The 19307-nt window shown below is 34.4% G+C and overlaps 1 protein-coding gene across 2 annotated transcripts in view; it reads left to right on the forward strand.

Annotated features, from left to right (window-relative positions):
* The window catches only part of pip5k1bb (phosphatidylinositol-4-phosphate 5-kinase, type I, beta b), a 99883-nt gene that overhangs the window by 42399 nt on the left and 38177 nt on the right, over positions 1 to 19307 (forward strand). For both annotated transcript variants that reach the window (XM_056464004.1, XM_056464006.1), the window contains exons 5-6: positions 7960 to 8077; positions 14843 to 14995. In XM_056464004.1, coding sequence (XP_056319979.1) covers positions 7960 to 8077; positions 14843 to 14995 — 271 coding nt within the window. The remainder of the gene's footprint in view (positions 1 to 7959; positions 8078 to 14842; positions 14996 to 19307) is intronic.

The raw sequence follows: 19307 nt of genomic DNA on the forward strand, positions 1-19307 counted from the left end.
CATCAGATATTTTCTAGAATGTAGAATTGTTTCTCTCTAGGTTTTTTTCCCCTTCACTTTGTCAATACGTGAAGTTTTTAACTCACCATTTTCGCCACTGGCTTGCTCGGATAAAGACTTGTGGAGCTGTGCTTCGGTGGATTTGTTCTTCAGTGTTTGAACTTTCAGCTGTAAAATATAAACCACACTGAACTAAACTAAACTGAACTTCAACTCTGAAATATGGACTTAACTAGAACTATGTTAAGCTGCTTTGACACAATCTACATTGTAAAAAGCACTATATAAATAAACATGAATTGAAATTGTATTGAGTAGAATCCACAAAAGAAAGAAAATGTGGATATAGCCTTAGATTGAGCAGCTTGCATATCTGTTCAATCTGATTAAGTGAAGTAGTTGACTTGCATTTTATGAACCACAGTTTCATCTAAAAGACTTCTTTAAAGGTATAGTTCACACATAAATGAAAATTTCATCACCATTTAATCACAATCAAGTGGATCTAAACATTTATAACTCTCATTATAAACTTTACTTACAGTGTGTTGTAAATGGCTGAATGATGTGATGATGTTAAAGAGATGGCCTGTCCCAAAATTCAAATTGAGTTGCATTTGTATTAGTACAATATTAAAGGGATAGCTCACCCAAAACTTCACTCACACTCAAGTGGTTCTATTTTATCTTCTATTGAACACAAAAGAAGATATTCTGAAGAACGCTGGAAAAAAAGCAGCCATTGACATTCATAGTAGGAACAAAAAAATAGTATGGAAGTAATTGGCTGTTTTTTTCCCCAGCATTCTTCAGAATATCTTCTTTTGTGTACAACAGCAGAAAAAATAGAACCACTTGAGTGTGAGTAAAGTTTTGGGTGAGCTATCCCTTTAATATTGTACTAGTCTGCAGTATACGAATGCAACTCAATTTGAATTTTGGGACAGGCCATCTCTTTAACATCATCACATCATTCAGCCATTAATAACACACTGTAAGTAAAGTTTATAATGAGAACCAGAAAAGTGAGATCTTGCTTAGTCCTGCACAGATGATTCTTGCACAAATGATTCCCAAAAGGCTCTTTTGAGTGAGCAGAGAGTGCATATGCAGGATTCAGCGGGACGCCACTGATCCACTAGCCTGACTTCCTTATTTATAGAGTCTGATTCTCTCACTGGGGATTGCACTCCAGTTGCATGAGCTCGCCCTCCGTTTGAGCCAGTTAGTCTGCTGCATACTGTAGTTTTCACATGCATCATTTTACTCACATTTTAAACAAACATATGTTATGTAGCATGCATTGATTGGATGAAATTTTGTATGCTGTACATATTATATGTAATAAAGCATACTGGAGATTATTTGATTTATTTAGGGTGTGATGGGGAAATGATTTTGATTTGTATTGGTATTTGGTAAATATCCAGAGTCTAGAAAATCCTAAAAATCAATTCTAATTTTAAGCTTAGTTTGAAGCTGTTGACACATTGGCTATAATGAAGTTTTTAATAATTTTTTTCAGCTCATAAACTAACATTTTAAATTTGATTTATATTAGATTTGAAGGCAGAATTATTTATATTTGTAATGGCAATTGTGACCCTGGACCACAAAACCAGTTTTATGTTTCGCAGTTATATTTGTGGAAAAAAAGGCAAAAATATTGTCACAATCTAGAAGTTGCAGATCGCTGGAGAACTACAAATCTGTACGGAACTGTACTTCAAATCCCATCATGTACCTCACTCACATACCATTTTCAGTTTTCTCCCTGATTGCCCACGCACAGCTGGAAATGAATCATAGACTGATTACATGGACTATATGTTCACCTCACACATACACACACTGCAAAGTCTGTTTGTGTGTGTGCGTGTGTGTGCGTGTGTGCGTGTGTGTGTGTGTGTGTGTGTGTGTGCGTGTGCGTGCGTGTGTGTGTGTGTGTGTGTGTGTGTGTGCACATTCTGTTTATATGGTCCATCCGATTAGTCCATCATGAGCTTCCAGGCGTGTCTGTGTAATCAGGTGAATCAGGAACTGGTGTGTCTGAAGTGCAGGATGGGAGTTGTAATTCATTTAAGTGGCAAATGTAAATCTGCACAGGCTAGATTGCTGGTGATCGTGACAAATACATGTAATGAGTGAAAATCATCCATTTTGATTTTATGCCAAAAATCATTAGTATATTAAGTAATGATCATCTTCCATTGAGGCATTTTATACATTTCCTGTTGTAAATTTATTTTAGTTTTTGATTAGTAAAATGCATTGCTAAGAGCTAAACCACTCAAAATATTTTTTGTTGCTTGTTCAAACTACTCGAGCTGCAACATTACAATTCTTAAGATTGCGTTGGGACAACTTAATTGTTTTATGTTCAATCCACTTTTTTTAAATTTGTAAAAAATAATAAGTTAACTTAATTCCTTCATGTTGTCCCAACACAAATCAATTGTGTGAAACCCAGAATTCTTTACAGTGTTGGACAGCTTCACTGTAAAAAAAAATGCGTTCCAACCAATCAATTTGTGTTGGGACAACATGAAGGAATTAAGTTAACAAATATAAGTGGATTGAACTTAAAACAATTAAGCTGTCCCCGCAAAAACGCAAGAATTATGTTGTTGTTTCAGCTCATTTTAAATAAACATAATTTTTTGAGCATTTGAAGGGGATTTTAATCAGTGTTTAGAATTTTTGCACCCTCAGACCATTAATTCAAATAATTGCATCTCAACCAGATTTTATCCTGTCCTTACAAACCATACGTCAATTTAAAGTTTATTTATTCAGCTTTCAGATGATGTATAACTCTCAATTTCCAAAAAAATCACACTTATTACTGGTTTTGTGGCCCTAGATCACATTTGGCAAGAAGTAGAGTTATAAAAGTCCAGAGTTAGAGCCAGCATCAATGTCCAGAGTCTATAATTTTGTACAAATCAGCTTAGAAAATAAGAAAGTTCAAAATTTTGTTTATTTGAAGCCGTTTACACATTAGCAATGAAAAGTGATTCACACATTAAAATTTGTAATATTAGCACCTTTAAAGTAACGTTTTTTTTTAGCTCAGGAGGTAACATTTTAAAGTCAGTAAGGTTTTTAAAAGACATCTCTTATGCTGACCAAAGCTCTATATTAATTCAACCAGAAAACCAGTAAAAACAGTATTATCAGTGTTGGAAACTTTATATTTTTATTGAAGCGGAAATTAATTTTCAGGATTTTTTTTATGAATAAAAGCAGCATTTTATTTAATTGCAAATAATTTGTAGCATTATAAGTCTCTTTACTGTCACTTTTGATCAAAAATAAAATCCTACTGACACCAAGACTTTTAAAAAGTGCATATCTTAAATAGCAATAGTGATTATTCATAACAAATGCAGCCTATAGTGTGGACACTCACATGCTTTCCATGCACTTGGAATGACAATTGAAGAAAATTAAATCACAAGTGCATGATTCACATGACGGCGGTAATATTGTCAAAAACATTTTTATTTGATTACTATTATAGGCTTATCCCTATAACACAAACCTGAAATAGGACACTCCATGCATTTTTATCTATAGATAGAACATTTTATAAACAGAAAAATGCACCGATGTTGATAACAATTGTAAATTTATATTATGTCTATATATAAATAATATTATACTGTAGCCTATAGTAACTACTTTAGCCTATAATAAATTAAATATTGTTCACTTTTTTATTTAGTACTCATTGTAAATGTATCCATCGTGAAAACTTTTAACAGAAAAATGTCCTGTATTATTATATTTATATTTATTTGTAGCTTAAATTAAATTAAATATTGTCACTTTTATGATTAACATATATTCATGTTTATAGTACTCATTTTATATTTATCCATTTTTAATTTTTCTAACAGAAAAATCCACTGATCTGATATAAGTATCAAATTGTAAGTTTATATTATGTCTATATAATAGTATATAAATAATGCTATACTTTAGCCTATAATAAATTTGTCTGTAATAAATACTTTAGCCTATAATAAATTCAATATTGTTCACTTTTTTAATTAACATATATGAATGTTTTAGGGCTAATTTTATATTTATCCATTCGTCTCTTTAGAATTATAAGGTTCTATATGACATTTTTGTCAAAATTGAGTTATTGACATATTCTTATTAAATGACAACTTATTTAAATTATGTGATGTTTTTTTATAAGTTGTTTTCATTTTAAGACTTTTTATTTAAAAAACAAATGTTACACACGTACTGTTTGCTATGGAATGCAAAAACTTTGAAGCTCCATTTCTAAAAATCATTCAGAACACAGAACCTAATAATTCTAAGGTGACGCATTGTGAAAACAAATTAATAAATTTGATATCAGTATCAAATTTTAATCGAATTGTAAGTTTATATACAGTAGCCTATAATAAATTAAATATCGTCACTTTTATAATTAACATATATTAGTGTTTATAGTTATATAATTTTTCTAACAGCTTATATATATATGTATGTGTAAACTGTTAGAAAAATTCTTTTGGACTCCCTTTTGCCTTCAGAACTGCCTTAATCCTTCATGGCATAGATTCAACAAGGTACTGGTAATATTCCCAAGAGATTTTGGTCCATATTGACATGATAGCATCTGGCAGTTGCTGCAGATTTGTCGGCTGCACATCCATGATGCGAATGTCCCGTTCCACCACATCCCAAAGGTGCTCTATTGGATTGAGTTCTGGTCACTGTGGAGGCCATTTGAGTACAGTGAACTCATTGTCATGTTCAATAAACCAGTCTGAGATGATTCACACTTTATGACAGGCCGTGTTATCCTGCTGGAAGTAGCCATCAGAAGATTGGTACACTGTGGTCATAAAGGGATGGACATGGTCAGAGACAATACTCAGGCAGGATATGGGGTGGACACGATGCTCAATTGGTACTAATAGACCCAAAGCGTGCCAAGAAAACATCCCCCACACCATTACACCATCAACACTAGCCTGATCTGTTGATATAAGGCAGGATGGATCCATGCTTTCATGTTGTCCACATCAAATTCTGTACCTAACATCCGAATGTTGCAGCAGAAATCGAGACTCATCAGACCAGACGTTTTTCCAATCTTCTATTGTCAAATTTTGGTGAGCCTGTGTGAATTGTAGCCTCAGTTTCCTGTTCTTAGCTGACAGGAGTGGCACCTGGCGTGGTCTTTTGCTGCTGTAGCCCATCCGCCTCAAGGTACTATAGCCTATAATAAATTAGCCCATTAAAATTCTAAAATCTATAATACATTAGATATTGTCACTTTTTTGATTAACATATATGAATGTTTTTAGGACTTATTTTATATTTATCCATTGTGAAAAACAATTCGGAAAAATGCACTGATTTTGACATCAGTATCAAATTGTAATTTAACATATATTATACTGTATATATCCTATAATATATTTAAGTATTGTCACTTTTTAAATTAATATGTTAATGTTTATCACTTTATATTTATCCTTTTTAATTTATTTTTTATTATTCATTCATTCATTTTCTTTTCGGCTTAGTCTCTTTATTAATCAGGGCTTTAATCATGAACCGCCAACTAATCCAGTATATGTTTTATGCAGCGGATGCCCTTCCTGCTGCAACTTAGCACTGGGAAACACCCATACACTCTCATTCACACAGATACACTTCAGACAATTTAGCCTGTCACCTATACCACATGTCTTTGGACTGTGGGGGAAACCGGAGCACCCGGAGGAAACCCACGCCAACACAGGGAGAACATGCAAACTCCAAACAGAAATGCCAACTAACTCAACCGGGGCTCGAACCAGCGACCTTCTTGCTGTGAGGCAATTGTGCTACCCACTGCGCCACCATGACATCCATTTTATTATTTTTTTTTTCATTTTTGAAGCTTTTTGTTGGATGGCATAATGACAAAGCTGGTCGAAATAATAGACATGTACTAGTACACCGAAAAAACAACGCCAATATGTCTGTGAGGCAGATTTGGACATGCCAAAGCCCCATTTTTAGAGTTCAGGTCAGTCGTCTGCCCCGTCACCGGCGAGCTATTGTTTTATCCAACTGCGAAAAGCTCAGAGGTCTGTAGTAAATTTCGTAATGGCTCACACAATGTGGGCAGATTGAGGTTTATAGTTTAGTAATGAGACACACAGTGTTCTATAACCCATTCAAGTGCCCTAAAAAAACAGCATCGTAACCCACTTATGAGGGGATCACAGACACTTTTGATTATCGTTTTAAAGCGGTGAGTGATTACAACACCGTCCGGCCCTTTTAAGTCAGAATTATTCCTATAACGGGGTTAATCCAACCACTAATGACCGGCCTCATAATAGCAAAAGACAAAAAAAGTGGGTTATGGGATTTGCTTGCAGTTTTCCCAGAGCTTGATTACATTTCATCATCTGTAAGTGATGTAGCTGACCCTGCATGGGCTTTAGTTTGTGTAACCGGTGTAGACTGCAGGACCTCCTTGTCCTCAGGCTGGTCACTGTTGTGCGTCTCTGGAAAAGATTACCTCTGGTGTTTTACTGCTGCTGGGTCACGTTGCAACTCAATGGGTCTCAGAAAGATCAAATGTGTCTCTGTTCCTTCGGCATAAAGGAGCATTTAGGTTAGGTAACCGTTTCTCACAATGTCTGCATGGTCTTCTCACAGAATTATGCGTTTGGATTTTCGCCCTGAAGCATCTTGTGTTGAAAATGTGATGTTATTAGTGAACTGTACATGTACACTTAATGTTTTTGTTTGTTTGCTTGTTTTCAAATATTTCACAAATGATGTTTAATAGTAAAAGGAATTTGTCACAGTATTTTCTGTAATATTTTTTCTTATGGAGAAAGTCTTATTGGTTTTATTTCGGCTAAAATAAAAGCAGTTTTTAATTTTTTAAAAACATTTTAAGGTCAAAGTTTTTAGCCCCCCTTTAAGCAATATTTTTATCGATAGTCTACTTAACAATCCAATGACTTGCCTAATTACCCTAACTTGCCTAATTAACCTAGTTAAGCCTTTAAATGTCACTTTAAGCTGAATAGCATCCTGAAAAATATCTAGATATTATGCACTGTCATCATTACAGCCCTGGATTTGAGCCCAAGCCCGTCGGGGCCTGACTTTTTATGCCCCTAGGGCCGGGCTTTAGGTTAATTTTCTCGTCATAGCTAGCATGCATATCAGGTTACGGGCCTGCTTTACAAAAACTTTTTTTTTAATTTTATGAGATCTAATGTGTGTGGTCCAGAAGCGCCAGTGATTCCTTTTGTATAGAGATTTCCAGCCACGTGCAACGGAGAACATAAAGAGAAAAATTACCAATGACGAACTTGAAACTGTGGGAAAACTCTAGAGAAAAGCCAAACTTCTGGTCAACTTTTTTCAAATTTTGACAACTTTATATGATGGGCCAACTGGTAAATTGAGTAAACTCACTGTGGACCACATACCGCTTAGATATCGATGTCAATTAAAAAACTCACACTTAAAAAAAAAACACACACAAAAAATAAACAAACATTTCTCTAAATTATTCTGATAAAAAAAGACACAAAAAAAACATGAATTTTCTATTACATACAAGTCTGGTATAAGCTGTTTGCCGGAAAAAAGATAAGCTTCGAGTCTGGCTCGGGCCAAACATTTTCATAAGCCATTGGACAAAGGCAGGGCTAAAGCCTGTGCGTCTTGGGTTAGGGCCGGGCTAGGGCCTATATTTAAGGCCCGTGCTGGGCTCTAGTGATCATGGCAAAGATAAAAGAAATCAGCTATCAGATGTTTAGAAATGTGTTGAAAAAAAATCACCCAATTAAACAGAAACTGGGAAAAAATGTACAGGTGGGAACTAGTAGTTCAGGAGGGCTAATAATTCTGACGTAAACTGTATGCTTCATTTTTGAAATGTATTTTTAACAAGTACTTTTACTGTTGCAGTGAAGGAAGCAACCTGACTCCAGCACACCATTATCCAGACTTCCGGTTCAAGACATACGCGCCACTGGCTTTCCGCTACTTCCGGGAGCTGTTCGGAATCAAGCCGGATGATTACTTGGTAAACTTTTCAAATATTGTTGTTGTTGTTATTATTATTATATTTATTCTTTGTTTTTGGTGTGAAATGCGCTTTCTAAATACACTTAATTTTTTCAATGTTGCAAAAGTTTTTTGAAGTCTGCATGAAATCAATATTTACAGTGTTTTTTATAACACACATCCTTAAGCCGCCTTTCCACTGCACACGACAAACGAGAAGCGACAGACCGAAGTCATTCATTTCCAATATAGAGTAGTGCGATCATCTCTATATGCGGAATAAAATTTGAATTCGATTTGAGCTGCGGATATGCTTAATATTTGAACTTCTGCAACTAGACCGTGCACACGAGATGAGAAATAGCAGTTTTTTTCGTTATTTTTTATTTTAAAAAAAGTCAATATAAAAAAGCATTTCTATTTATAAATGAGTAATAAAAAACATTATTATTTTTTATATAATAATTTATATAAAGATTTATCTTTGGACTATTTGCCTTTATTAGATAGGACAGTAACGAGACAGGAAGCGAAGTTGGAGAGAGAGGGGGGGATATGGTTGGGAAATGTCCTCGAGCCGGGATTTGAACTCTGGATGCCCTGACATGCTACTGCACCATATGTCTGCATGCTAACCACTAGGCTATTGCCCTGACAAATATTATAATTTTTTTAATGTTGTCTCCACATTTCCCCTCAAAAATTTATGCAGTCTATGAGTTTCTAGTATTCATTCGTTCGTTCATTCATTTATTTATTCAACCATGGTGAATACACTGAGAATAAAGACTCTTGCTTTTACACTCCTTTATTTCGGACACTGCAAGAATCAGCTTCTCTTCCATGGTGCACTAAAAACTGAAAATTCTGTGCGACTGCCACAAGGGGGCGTATTCCGTCAGTCGTGTCCCAATATCGTGTGCAGTGGAAAGGCGGCTTTGTTCTTTAGGTGAACCATTTGCTTTCTTGTTTGGAGAGGCAGTCCTTCTCTGTTGACTTCAGTTTGACGCTTCAGTCAGAATATTCTTAACCACACCCATTTTAAACCACACCCCTGTAGTTTGCTACAAGGGAATGATGTGCAAAAAGAAAGCCCCGCCCCCTACTCAGTATTTGGTTTCAGTTGGAAGTATATTAACATACTGAAATAAAAGTCTCAGCAACTTTTGCTTCACATTTGTTTTTTAAAAAGCAATACTTTTATTCATCAAGTTTTTTATTTGCGTCTTCTATATTGTCCCAACTTTTTCTGATTTGAGGTTGTATTACAATTTAAAGCAATACTTTTATTCATCAAGGATGCATTATATTGATAAGTGACAGTAAATACACTGTAAAAAGATTAATGCCAAGAAGTCAAGACAACAAATATTTAAATCTAATCCTGAAAAACATGCATTACAGTTTCCACAAAAATCTGAAGCAGCACAACTTCCTTCAGCATTGATAATAATAAGAAATGTTTCATGATGATTTCTGTATCGTGTGACTCTGAAAATTCAGTTTTGCATCCTAGGTATAAACTAAATTTTAAAAAGTATATTAAAATAAAGAACAGTTAAAATAATTATAGCAATTTATATAGTAAACACAGTCTCTGTGATCATAAGAGACATCTGTCAAAATCATTTTAAAAATATTACAAACACCAAACTTTGATGATGATGATGATGATGATGATGATGATGATGATGATGATGATGATGATGATGATGATATGAAGAAATAACATCTTTATAATATGTCATCAGTTTTTTTATTTTTTATTTTAAAGGGATAGTTCACCCGAAAATGAAAATTTACTCACTATTTACTTTTTTTTTCACCTTTGTGAGTTTCTTTTTTGTCTGTTGCACACAAAAGAAGATATTTTGAAGAAAGGTGAAAACCTGTAACCATTGACTTCCATAATAGGAAAAACAAGTACTATGGTAGTCAATGGTTTTCAGCTTTTTTCAAAACATCTCCTTTTGTGTTCAACAGAAAAAAGAATTCAGTTTGGTTTGGATCAAGTGAAGGGTGAGTAAATAATGACAGAATTTTTATTTTTGCGTGAACTATTCCTTTAATGTGTTGATTTTTCTCACAAATCTCTTTAACTTTTTAGACCTCTCATTCTAAATATGCCTGAAAATATTTTCTCTATACATATTAGACCTATTGTCACACTAAATTAAATTCTGTGAATCATGCCAAATGAAATCATAGTAATTATTTTCAATTATTATTTTTGCCTATAATTAAACACCTTCACCTTCATATTAATTCCAAAACTACAATGCATCCCGTTCCCCATTCAAGCCATAACAAAGCCCTTTTTGTTTGGAGTAAAAGTTCACTGCAAGCTCGCATCAGGTGCCAGTAAAAGTGACCGAAAGCCCCACTGACCGCTAATGAACTCGCCAACTGTGGCTGGCAAAAAAACACTGCGTCCTCATTTGTAAATCCCCAGCAAGGATTACAGCGGTTTGGTTTTGATGTTGCCCTGTCGGAGGTGTTGATTTCCCTGCACTGCAACACTATTTTTTTCTGCAGTGTCTCCGCAGCATCTCTGCAGCTTTCGGAGAGCTCAGTTCTGTGTGTTTGCGGGAGCTGGATGATGCTGATTAGGCGTATGATGTTAATTGCCTCTTCTGCTCTTTGACATCTAATGGCCGTATAATTAGTCCAGCAGAGCCGTTTCACTCCCAGGTGCCTGATAGTCTGGTGATCCTGTGCAATTTGCCAAACGCGCATTATATCATCCTGTGTTATGAATCTGCCGAGCGCCGCCTTGAACTCGCATTAGATTAAGATGTTAATTATAGTGTGCTATTGGTCGTTTTATGATGGTGTTGATGACTAGGGAATACCTTCTTTACATAATGGCATTCAAAAGATGACTTTGGGTGTGTGTGTGTGTGTGTGTGTGTGTGTGTGTGTGTGTGTGTGCGTGTGTGTGTGTGTGTGTGTGTGTGTGTGTGTGTGTGTGTGTGTGTTTGTGCCCTCTGCATAGGTGCAAAGGAGTTCTTTGTTGTTTGCATTTACTATGGACACACCTAAGAATTCCAGAAAAGTCGACAAGTGACTTTTTCAGTTTTTTTGTCTATTTTTAGAGGTTTGGGGTCAGTAAGAGTTTGCAGAAGTCATTAAACATGCGTTTTGTTTGATTAAAGGTGCTGTATGAAAGTTTTTGACACTTCTAAAGCATAAAAACACCATAATATGTTTGCAGATATTTAAGAAATAAGCCAAGTGAACATTCTTGTTTATCTGAAAAACGTTGCTGAAGTCAGATATTCTGCTTTGAAAATGTGTGTTAAGTGCCAGAACGGCTTTTTTTTGATCTTTTAACCCGCTCACTGCTAGTTTAGCCAATTATATTTCAGCACCCCGGTTTGCCTTGTTGAAAAACTTTGTATTTCATTCATTCATTCATTCATTCATTCAAAAAGGCTCTTAAAGCATGTGCTCGTGACTGAAATGTGACCTCCAGTGGACAGTAGCAGACTCCGAAAGGAGATGCAGATTCAGAGTTCCACATGAGGTTATTATTTAGCAAATAATATAAATATTACGAATGTAAACATTAGGTGAGCAGGTTACATTGTAGCCACATGTCCTAACAACACGCTACGTGACAAGATTTGCAGTGATAACCAATTTGGCTGTTTGCACCAGCCGAAACATGACAGAAATTTTAATACAGCCAATCAGAAGCACAGAATAGTGCACTCACTGCACTCCAACGAAATGGTGAGGTTTATAATCTAATTAATAAATATTAAACCTCTTTAACATTATTAAATGTAGATTCTGAAACACTGATATGTGTTTATTTGCATTATTTGACAGTTCTAAAGTTCAATTTTGAGTGGTTTATTTTATTTTCAAGATCTGCTGCTGCTTTCAGTAGTATGGCAATAAATGTCACGTAAAATGACATTCAAACTCAAATTGTTAGCATTTAACACTGAATAAAGCACATGAGGTGTACCTGAGGTGAAAAATGCCATCAAGTTTTCTGCTGTTCAGCTGCAAAAAAATTTAAACCATTTCTAAAATATAAATTCCAAGTGTTGGTTAGGACTAAAACTCCTTTTAATATGATAATATTCCTTCTTTCGTGTGCTGTTGCTTTTATTTAGAACACGATTTAAATTAGCCAGCGTTTAGGCTTGATGGTCCTCAATCTGGCAACCTGTGCTTGTGTATGTTTTAATCCAGGAATGCAATACTTAGTTCAACCACTGGGTGTCAAACTTACATACTGCACATTTAAATATAGAATAAACACTCAATTTACCTATACCGCATGTCTTTTGGACTGTGGGGGAAACTGGAGCACATGGAACACAGGGAGAACACGCAAACTCCACACAGAAATGCCAACTGAGCCAGCCGGGACTCGAACCAGCGACCCTCTTGCTGTGAGGCGACAGTGCTAACCACCGAGCCTCTGTGCCACCCATTATTATGATTATTATATTATTATTATTATTATTATTATTATTATTATTATTATTATTATTATTATTATTATTATTATTATTATTATTATTAGTGTTATTATTATTATTATTGTTATTATTATTATTATTATTATTATTATTATTATTATTATTATTATTATTATTATTATTATTAGTGTTATTATTATTATTATTATTGTTATTATTATTATTATTATTATTATTATTATTATTATTATTATTATTATTATTATATTTTGTGCAGATAAAAATAAACTAAATCTAAAACATATACAATTTTTTTATTAATTTGAATAATTAAAGACATTTCTCCACTATGTATGCTTGGTAGATAGTGAGCTAGTAGTCTAAAAAAACTGTATCATAAAACAATATATATTGTTTTGTTTTGTTGTGTTTATATACACTAGAAGTTGATCAATTATTGTGTTTTCAAGTCATTCATACAAGGCAGTGCTTTTGCGCAGTTAAAGGGTACTAAAAATTCAAATATCTTTCCAGTAGGAACAAGAAAAGAAAATGCAAGTCTAATTTACAGTGTGAAACGGTCAGCCGAGATGAAAGAAAGTGATGTTTCATGCTCTCCTGAGTTTGTTGTGCACGTTTTTTTGTGATTATGCAGATACGGCAGAGGAAATGCAAGCTAATTAAGAAGCTTCACACACACACACACACACACACACACATGGGACGGCATGCAGTCCAAATGCAAATGTCCATGTGTTTGGGCTGGACGTGCAACGTGACTGTTGACTTTCATTAGGCAGACTTGAATGTGAGTGTCTGGCCCGGGTTCAGCTCCGTCCTCCTGCTGCTCCTTAGGGAAAACTCACCACAAATGTTTGCTTTAAGACCTCATAATGTTCGGTAGGGTTTTTTACGCAACTCTAATTAAACCACGGGACTTCCAGCCAGTAAAACACTGCTCTTTCAGTCTTTAAGGCAAACTGTTTTTTTTGTTGTTGTTGTTGTTGTTGTTGTTGTTGTTGTTGTTGTTGTTGTTGTTGTTGTATTTTTTTTTTTGGATAAATGTGTGTTTTTTTGCAGTAAAATGTGCTGTGGAGTTTACATTAATATGAATTGGTGATTGGGTGTTTGTGCTTATGTGTATTTGAAGCACAGGTGAAAACAGATGGACTTTTGTAAAGGTCCCAGAGTACCTCATTATAAATCACACACACTGTTTTTCTGGAGTCTTGCACAATTCAGACGTCTTCTGCTCCTGATCATTGCATAATGCACAACGAGAACACACGGTTTCTTTTAGGGCCCTGGTTTCAATTATTTAAAAAAGGTTCACATATATATATATATATATATATGTGACGCAGTGGCACAGTAGGTAGTGCTGTCGCCTCACAGCAAGAAGGTCGCTTGTTCGAGTCTCGGCTGGATCAGTTGGCGTTTCTGTGTGGAGTTTGCATGTTCTCCCTGCATTTTCGTGGGTTCATCCAGGTGCTCCGGTTTCCCCCACAGTCCAAAGACATGCAGTACATGTGAATTGTGTAGGCTAAGTTGTCTGTAGTGTATGAGTGTGAATGAGTGTGTGTGTGGCTGTAAGGGCATCCGCTGCATAAAAACGTGCTGGATAAGTTGGTGGTTCATTCCGCTGTGGCAACCCCTTTTAATGAAGGGACTAAGCAGACAAGAAAATGAATATATATATATATATATATATATATATTGCGATGCAGAGGCGGACAATTCGGTATCGGTTCAGTAATAGAATTAACCGGTTATTACGTACTGATGTCATTTATCTCATATACGATACATTGCAGTAGCTTACTATGGCGAAGGAGGTGACAGCGAGTAAATAAAATGCTCCAACTACTTAAAAAACACAGAACCTCTGCACAATTCAGTGCGTGTGTGTTTTCTTATAAAACTTATAAAACTTATTTTATATTACTTTGAAATTACATAAAAACATACAAATGATTAAATTAGGATTAAAATTATTATAAAAAAATTTTGCAGACTTTAATGCTTACTATATATGTATAAATGATCATTTATTTGAGTTATCAAATGAGTCTTTATTTTTAATTTAATAAAATTGAAAGATGTTTAACTTTGAAACCAAAAAAATAAAAAGTGGTAGATAAGTGGTAATACCAGTTAAAATGACTATATGTGAAATTGCAGAAAAACTGCATATTAATTTAATTTTAACCAAAAGTATATAATATATATTGTATAGCATATAAGATATAGATTGAATTTTGCTTCTGGATTAATGTTATTCTCTATTTACACACTTTTTTCATATTTATTTTTCTAATGGATTGTTTTTTTTTGTAATCCTGCAGTACTCCATTTGTAAAGAGCCCCTGATTGAGCTGTCTAATCCGGGTGCCAGCGGCTCGCTCTTCTACCTAACCAGCGACGATGAGTTCATCATCAAAACTGTCCAGCACAAGGAGGCCGAGTTCCTGCAGAAACTGCTCCCAGGATACTACATGGTACGTCTCAGGAAATTGAGCCATTCGTCTTAATCAGCTTATATAGGCTCATGTAAGCTCATATACCTTTTTACATGCTGTTTGAGCATGACCAAAATCTGCAAAGTTACAAACTACAAAGTAACTGTAAGTGTCACGATACTGGAATTTCCAACTTCGATACACTACTTTAAAAATTATCAATATTCGATACCATTTCGATACTGTAGGGGACACATTTAAAGTATGCAAATGAAGTAAAAGGGAAAGAAATAACTAAACCGTATATTGCTTATATGTCAGCAGTCTTTAAGTCCAAAAGACAATAAATTACAAAAAAAAACAATAAAATAGTGTAATCTCACTTTATTTTCTGAAAAAAACAACAACTAAAGGTTCAAATCTTAATATTGTTACGGTCCCTACTTAAACAAGACTCGTGAATGGCCAAAGTGCTCCAACTGAATTATTTATTAACATAAAATAATCAGCAGAACAATTCAAAACGACAAGAGATGGGGAGCCCATCAACATATTAAATAAACAACCATGCAAACCTAAAGCAGGTTGGGATGCCCCACTCCAAACTTAAGTCAAAAAAAAAATTCAAAGGAGAACACAACAACAAAGCCATCAGAAACTGTGGTGGCGCAGAGGAATGAGCGAGAACGAGAGATCCGCTTCCTGCTGTTTTAAAGTCTGACGTCACCAAATCAATCAATAGAAAACTGAAAAGATAAAAGACAAAACAAGATCAATCGAAAGTATTAATTATGGGCATGAGCGAATGCCACACGTAACAATATTTTTATTAATGATTAATTTTCCTTCTAATGAGAAGAGAAAGTGTGAGAGAGCAAAGCCTGTATCGATACTAACCATAAGCAAGATTTTATCATTTTAAATATTTCTGTATCGATATTATTCAATATATATATCAAATAGTTTTTCTTCGATATATATCGATATTTTTGACAACGCTAATTCTCTATATCAATAAACACAGATTCTAAACTCCATCAAATACCTTCATTGTTAACATACGTATCCAAAATTATGCAACCCAGTTTTTTGTGGGCTTTTAGCCAGCTTTCTGTGTTCGACAGTTTTGTTTAATAATTATTAATCTCCCTTGGGGTGAGAAGTGAGAGTGTGAGCGAGCAAAGCCAGTATCGAAACTAACCAAAAGCTAGATTTTATCATTTTAAATATTTCAGTATCGATATTTTTCGATATATATCGATATTTTTGACAAGGCTAATTCTGTAATTCAGTAAACACAGATTCTAAACTCCCTCAAATGCCTTCATTGTTAACACACTTATCCAATATTATGCGACCCAGTTTTTTGTGTGTTTTTGATAGCCGGCTTTGTGTATTTGTTTTCGCTGAAAACTATAAATCAAGAGTCAAAATTGACAAAGCTCAGATGTTTTGTTTGCTGTTGCTGGAGTAACTGAGGTACAAGCTGCAAAGGCAGGAAGGCGGGGCAGGGAGCAGCAGCTCATTTGCATTTAAAGAGATAGACGCAAAAGTGTGTTTGTGCTTTTGCCTAAAATAGGGTATTTGCAATATGGTATATTAAGTGATCTGTGATGTATTTTGACGTGGAACTTTTGACACATTGTGTGGAAACCTAAGACACTCCTAATTAATAAATAAATAAATAAATAAATAAATAAATAAATACATACTTGCATATATACATACATACATAGATTCACACATGCATATATACATACATACATAGATTCACACATACACACATACATACATACATTCATAAATAAATAAATAAATAAATAAATAAATAAATAAATAAATAAATAAACCTTTCTTGGGTTAATAATTATTTGCAGATTATAGGAATTTTTATACAATATTGGATTTTTATACAGTAGGTAACCGTTAAAGAGGGCTATTGTTCACAATCAGGTCACATACAGAACATGTCCTTTGTGTCTCTTTTTTGTCCCTTTCCAGTTCAGTATTTTGTGTAAACATTATACCTAATAGCCATGGATAACTGGCTAACTAACCTGATTTCTAACTGGCAGCAAAAGTTGTTACACAAGGGCAGACTATTACGTACATACTCTGATGTTCTGTTAAAGATCAAAGATAAAGGTCAAGTGTGTAATTTCTGGGACACTAGTGGCACTAGATGGAATAGCTAAATAAGGATTGGTTACCAAAAGCTTTCACAAACTGTCTGCCATTGCAATCACAAGTCCCAAACAACAGTGTCACTTAGAGTTGACTATAACTCTTAAAGTGGATGAAGTACAGTGGCCGAGAAAGCTTACCGTGCTGCAGTTTAAGAAAATGCGTGCAATTACAAAAAAACACCAGCAAATTGAGAAAACATCTTCATTAGTTTGACATCACACGTCCTGCAAATCCTCACAACGCAAACAATAGAAAAACGCACTGCATTTCCCACAAGGCAAACAAATTAATAAAACGCGTTGCATTTTCTCAACGCAAACAATTTACGAAAGCGCTACATTTTCCCACAACACTTGCAAAAACAACAGAACACAATGGAAATATTTCAAGGGGACCTAAAACTTGATGGACATTGCTGTGCTGTGATTTTTGCTCAGTGAAGTTGCAGGTGATCTTTGAAAGGTGAATTTTTGTTTGTTAATTTTAACATTCTTATTCCCTTGGCCAAAATAGCCAGTCTGTCACATTTTGGGGTCCCCTTGAAACATTTCCATTGTGTTCTGCACTGTTTGAATGTTGAAAATGCAGCACGTTTTTTTTTAAATGTGTATGCGTTGTGAGTATGTGTGCTGTCAAACGGACGAAATTTGCTGACATTTTTTGTAGTTGCACGTGTTTTCTTAAATTGCAGCATTTTAAGCTCTTTCAGCTACCGTAATAAAGACATTTTGAGCTTTTTGTGGGTTTTTTGTGCGTAACTTAAAGAAATCATTCAAAAACCCTTTTAAACATTTCTTTGGTTAATATCTTTCTATACATTTGAAATCACAATGAGCTGCAATTCTTCACTTCAGATACAATTTAAAAAATGTTTCAGAAAAGCAAACAAAAATCGCTCAGGGGTAACTCAAATATTTGGTATTACTCTTTGAGTAAGGGATTCATCAAAACATCAACAGAAATTAGTCCAAGTCAAATTTATTTAATTTTCCACATTTTCCGAGTGCCTTGGACTAATTTCTGTTGATGTTAAAAAATGTTTCATTTTATTTACTCTATTTTTAAGGTAAGTGGTAAGAATTTATATGGGATGAGTTTAAAGAGACAAATAAAATTTAGTATTTTTCAACTTAATGTCTAAATTCATTCCATATAAATAGTTCTAAACCACTTTAAAAAGTAATAAATCCAGTGAACCATTTTTTTCAGCATATACAAACATTTACTGTTTTATTCATATCTAGATTCTGATTTATATGTCCATACATGCTTTGCTTGATTATATACATCATTTTTTTCTACAAAAATTGGGAGAATATTTTTGAGTATTTTCTGAATTATGGGATGTTAAACAAATTCCCAAAACCCCCTTTAAATCACATTGACTAAAGAATTTAAAATCTTTATCTGATGTTCAGATTTTTGTGCTACAAATATATGCAAAATTAGCACAGATTTAAATAAATAATTCCTCACTTGGACATACAAGAATGACATTTTACAATATTTGTAATTCATAATTTAGTTAATCAATTGAGAGAGTATGTGATACCTATTTTTTACCCAACTCACCTTACTCTCCGCGTACGAGTGGGCGCAGCAATTGGAATCTTTTTGGCTCGAGACTTCCGGTCTCATTCACTTCCATTCATTTTTAGACGTTAAAAACAACTTGTTATGCTGCTTGATGTTGCAAACTGATGTTTTCTTATTATATTATTCTACTGTGTCTGTATATTCATGAAAACACTTGCGTGTAGAGCAAGTAGTTTGACCGCTTTCTGCTGTTTATTATTCCTAGTCATTTCTCCCATAGGCAGTTGGAAGTTCTTAAACAATCGCAAAAACGAGCACACTTCCGCATCGAAGAATAAAGTCAATTCAGTGTCTTGTATTAAGATCAATGTTTTAAAACAAAAAGGGCTGAAGGGGGCCTATTATGCCTCTCTTTACATGATGTAAATAAGTATCTAATGTCCCTAGAACGTGTATGTGAACTTTTAGCTCAAAATACCACACAAATAATGTTTTATAACTCTTTGAATCTGACCCTTTTAGGCTTTGATCCTAATTGTGCCATTTGGTAACTGTCGCTTTAAATTCAAATGAGATTGTGTTTTGTTTTTTTCAAAAGAGGGCGGAGTTACAAATGCCTGTGTGTCAG

Source organism: Danio aesculapii, chromosome 8 (genome assembly GCF_903798145.1).
Source record: "Danio aesculapii chromosome 8, fDanAes4.1, whole genome shotgun sequence".
In the NCBI taxonomy this organism is placed as follows: Eukaryota; Metazoa; Chordata; class Actinopteri; order Cypriniformes; family Danionidae; genus Danio; species Danio aesculapii.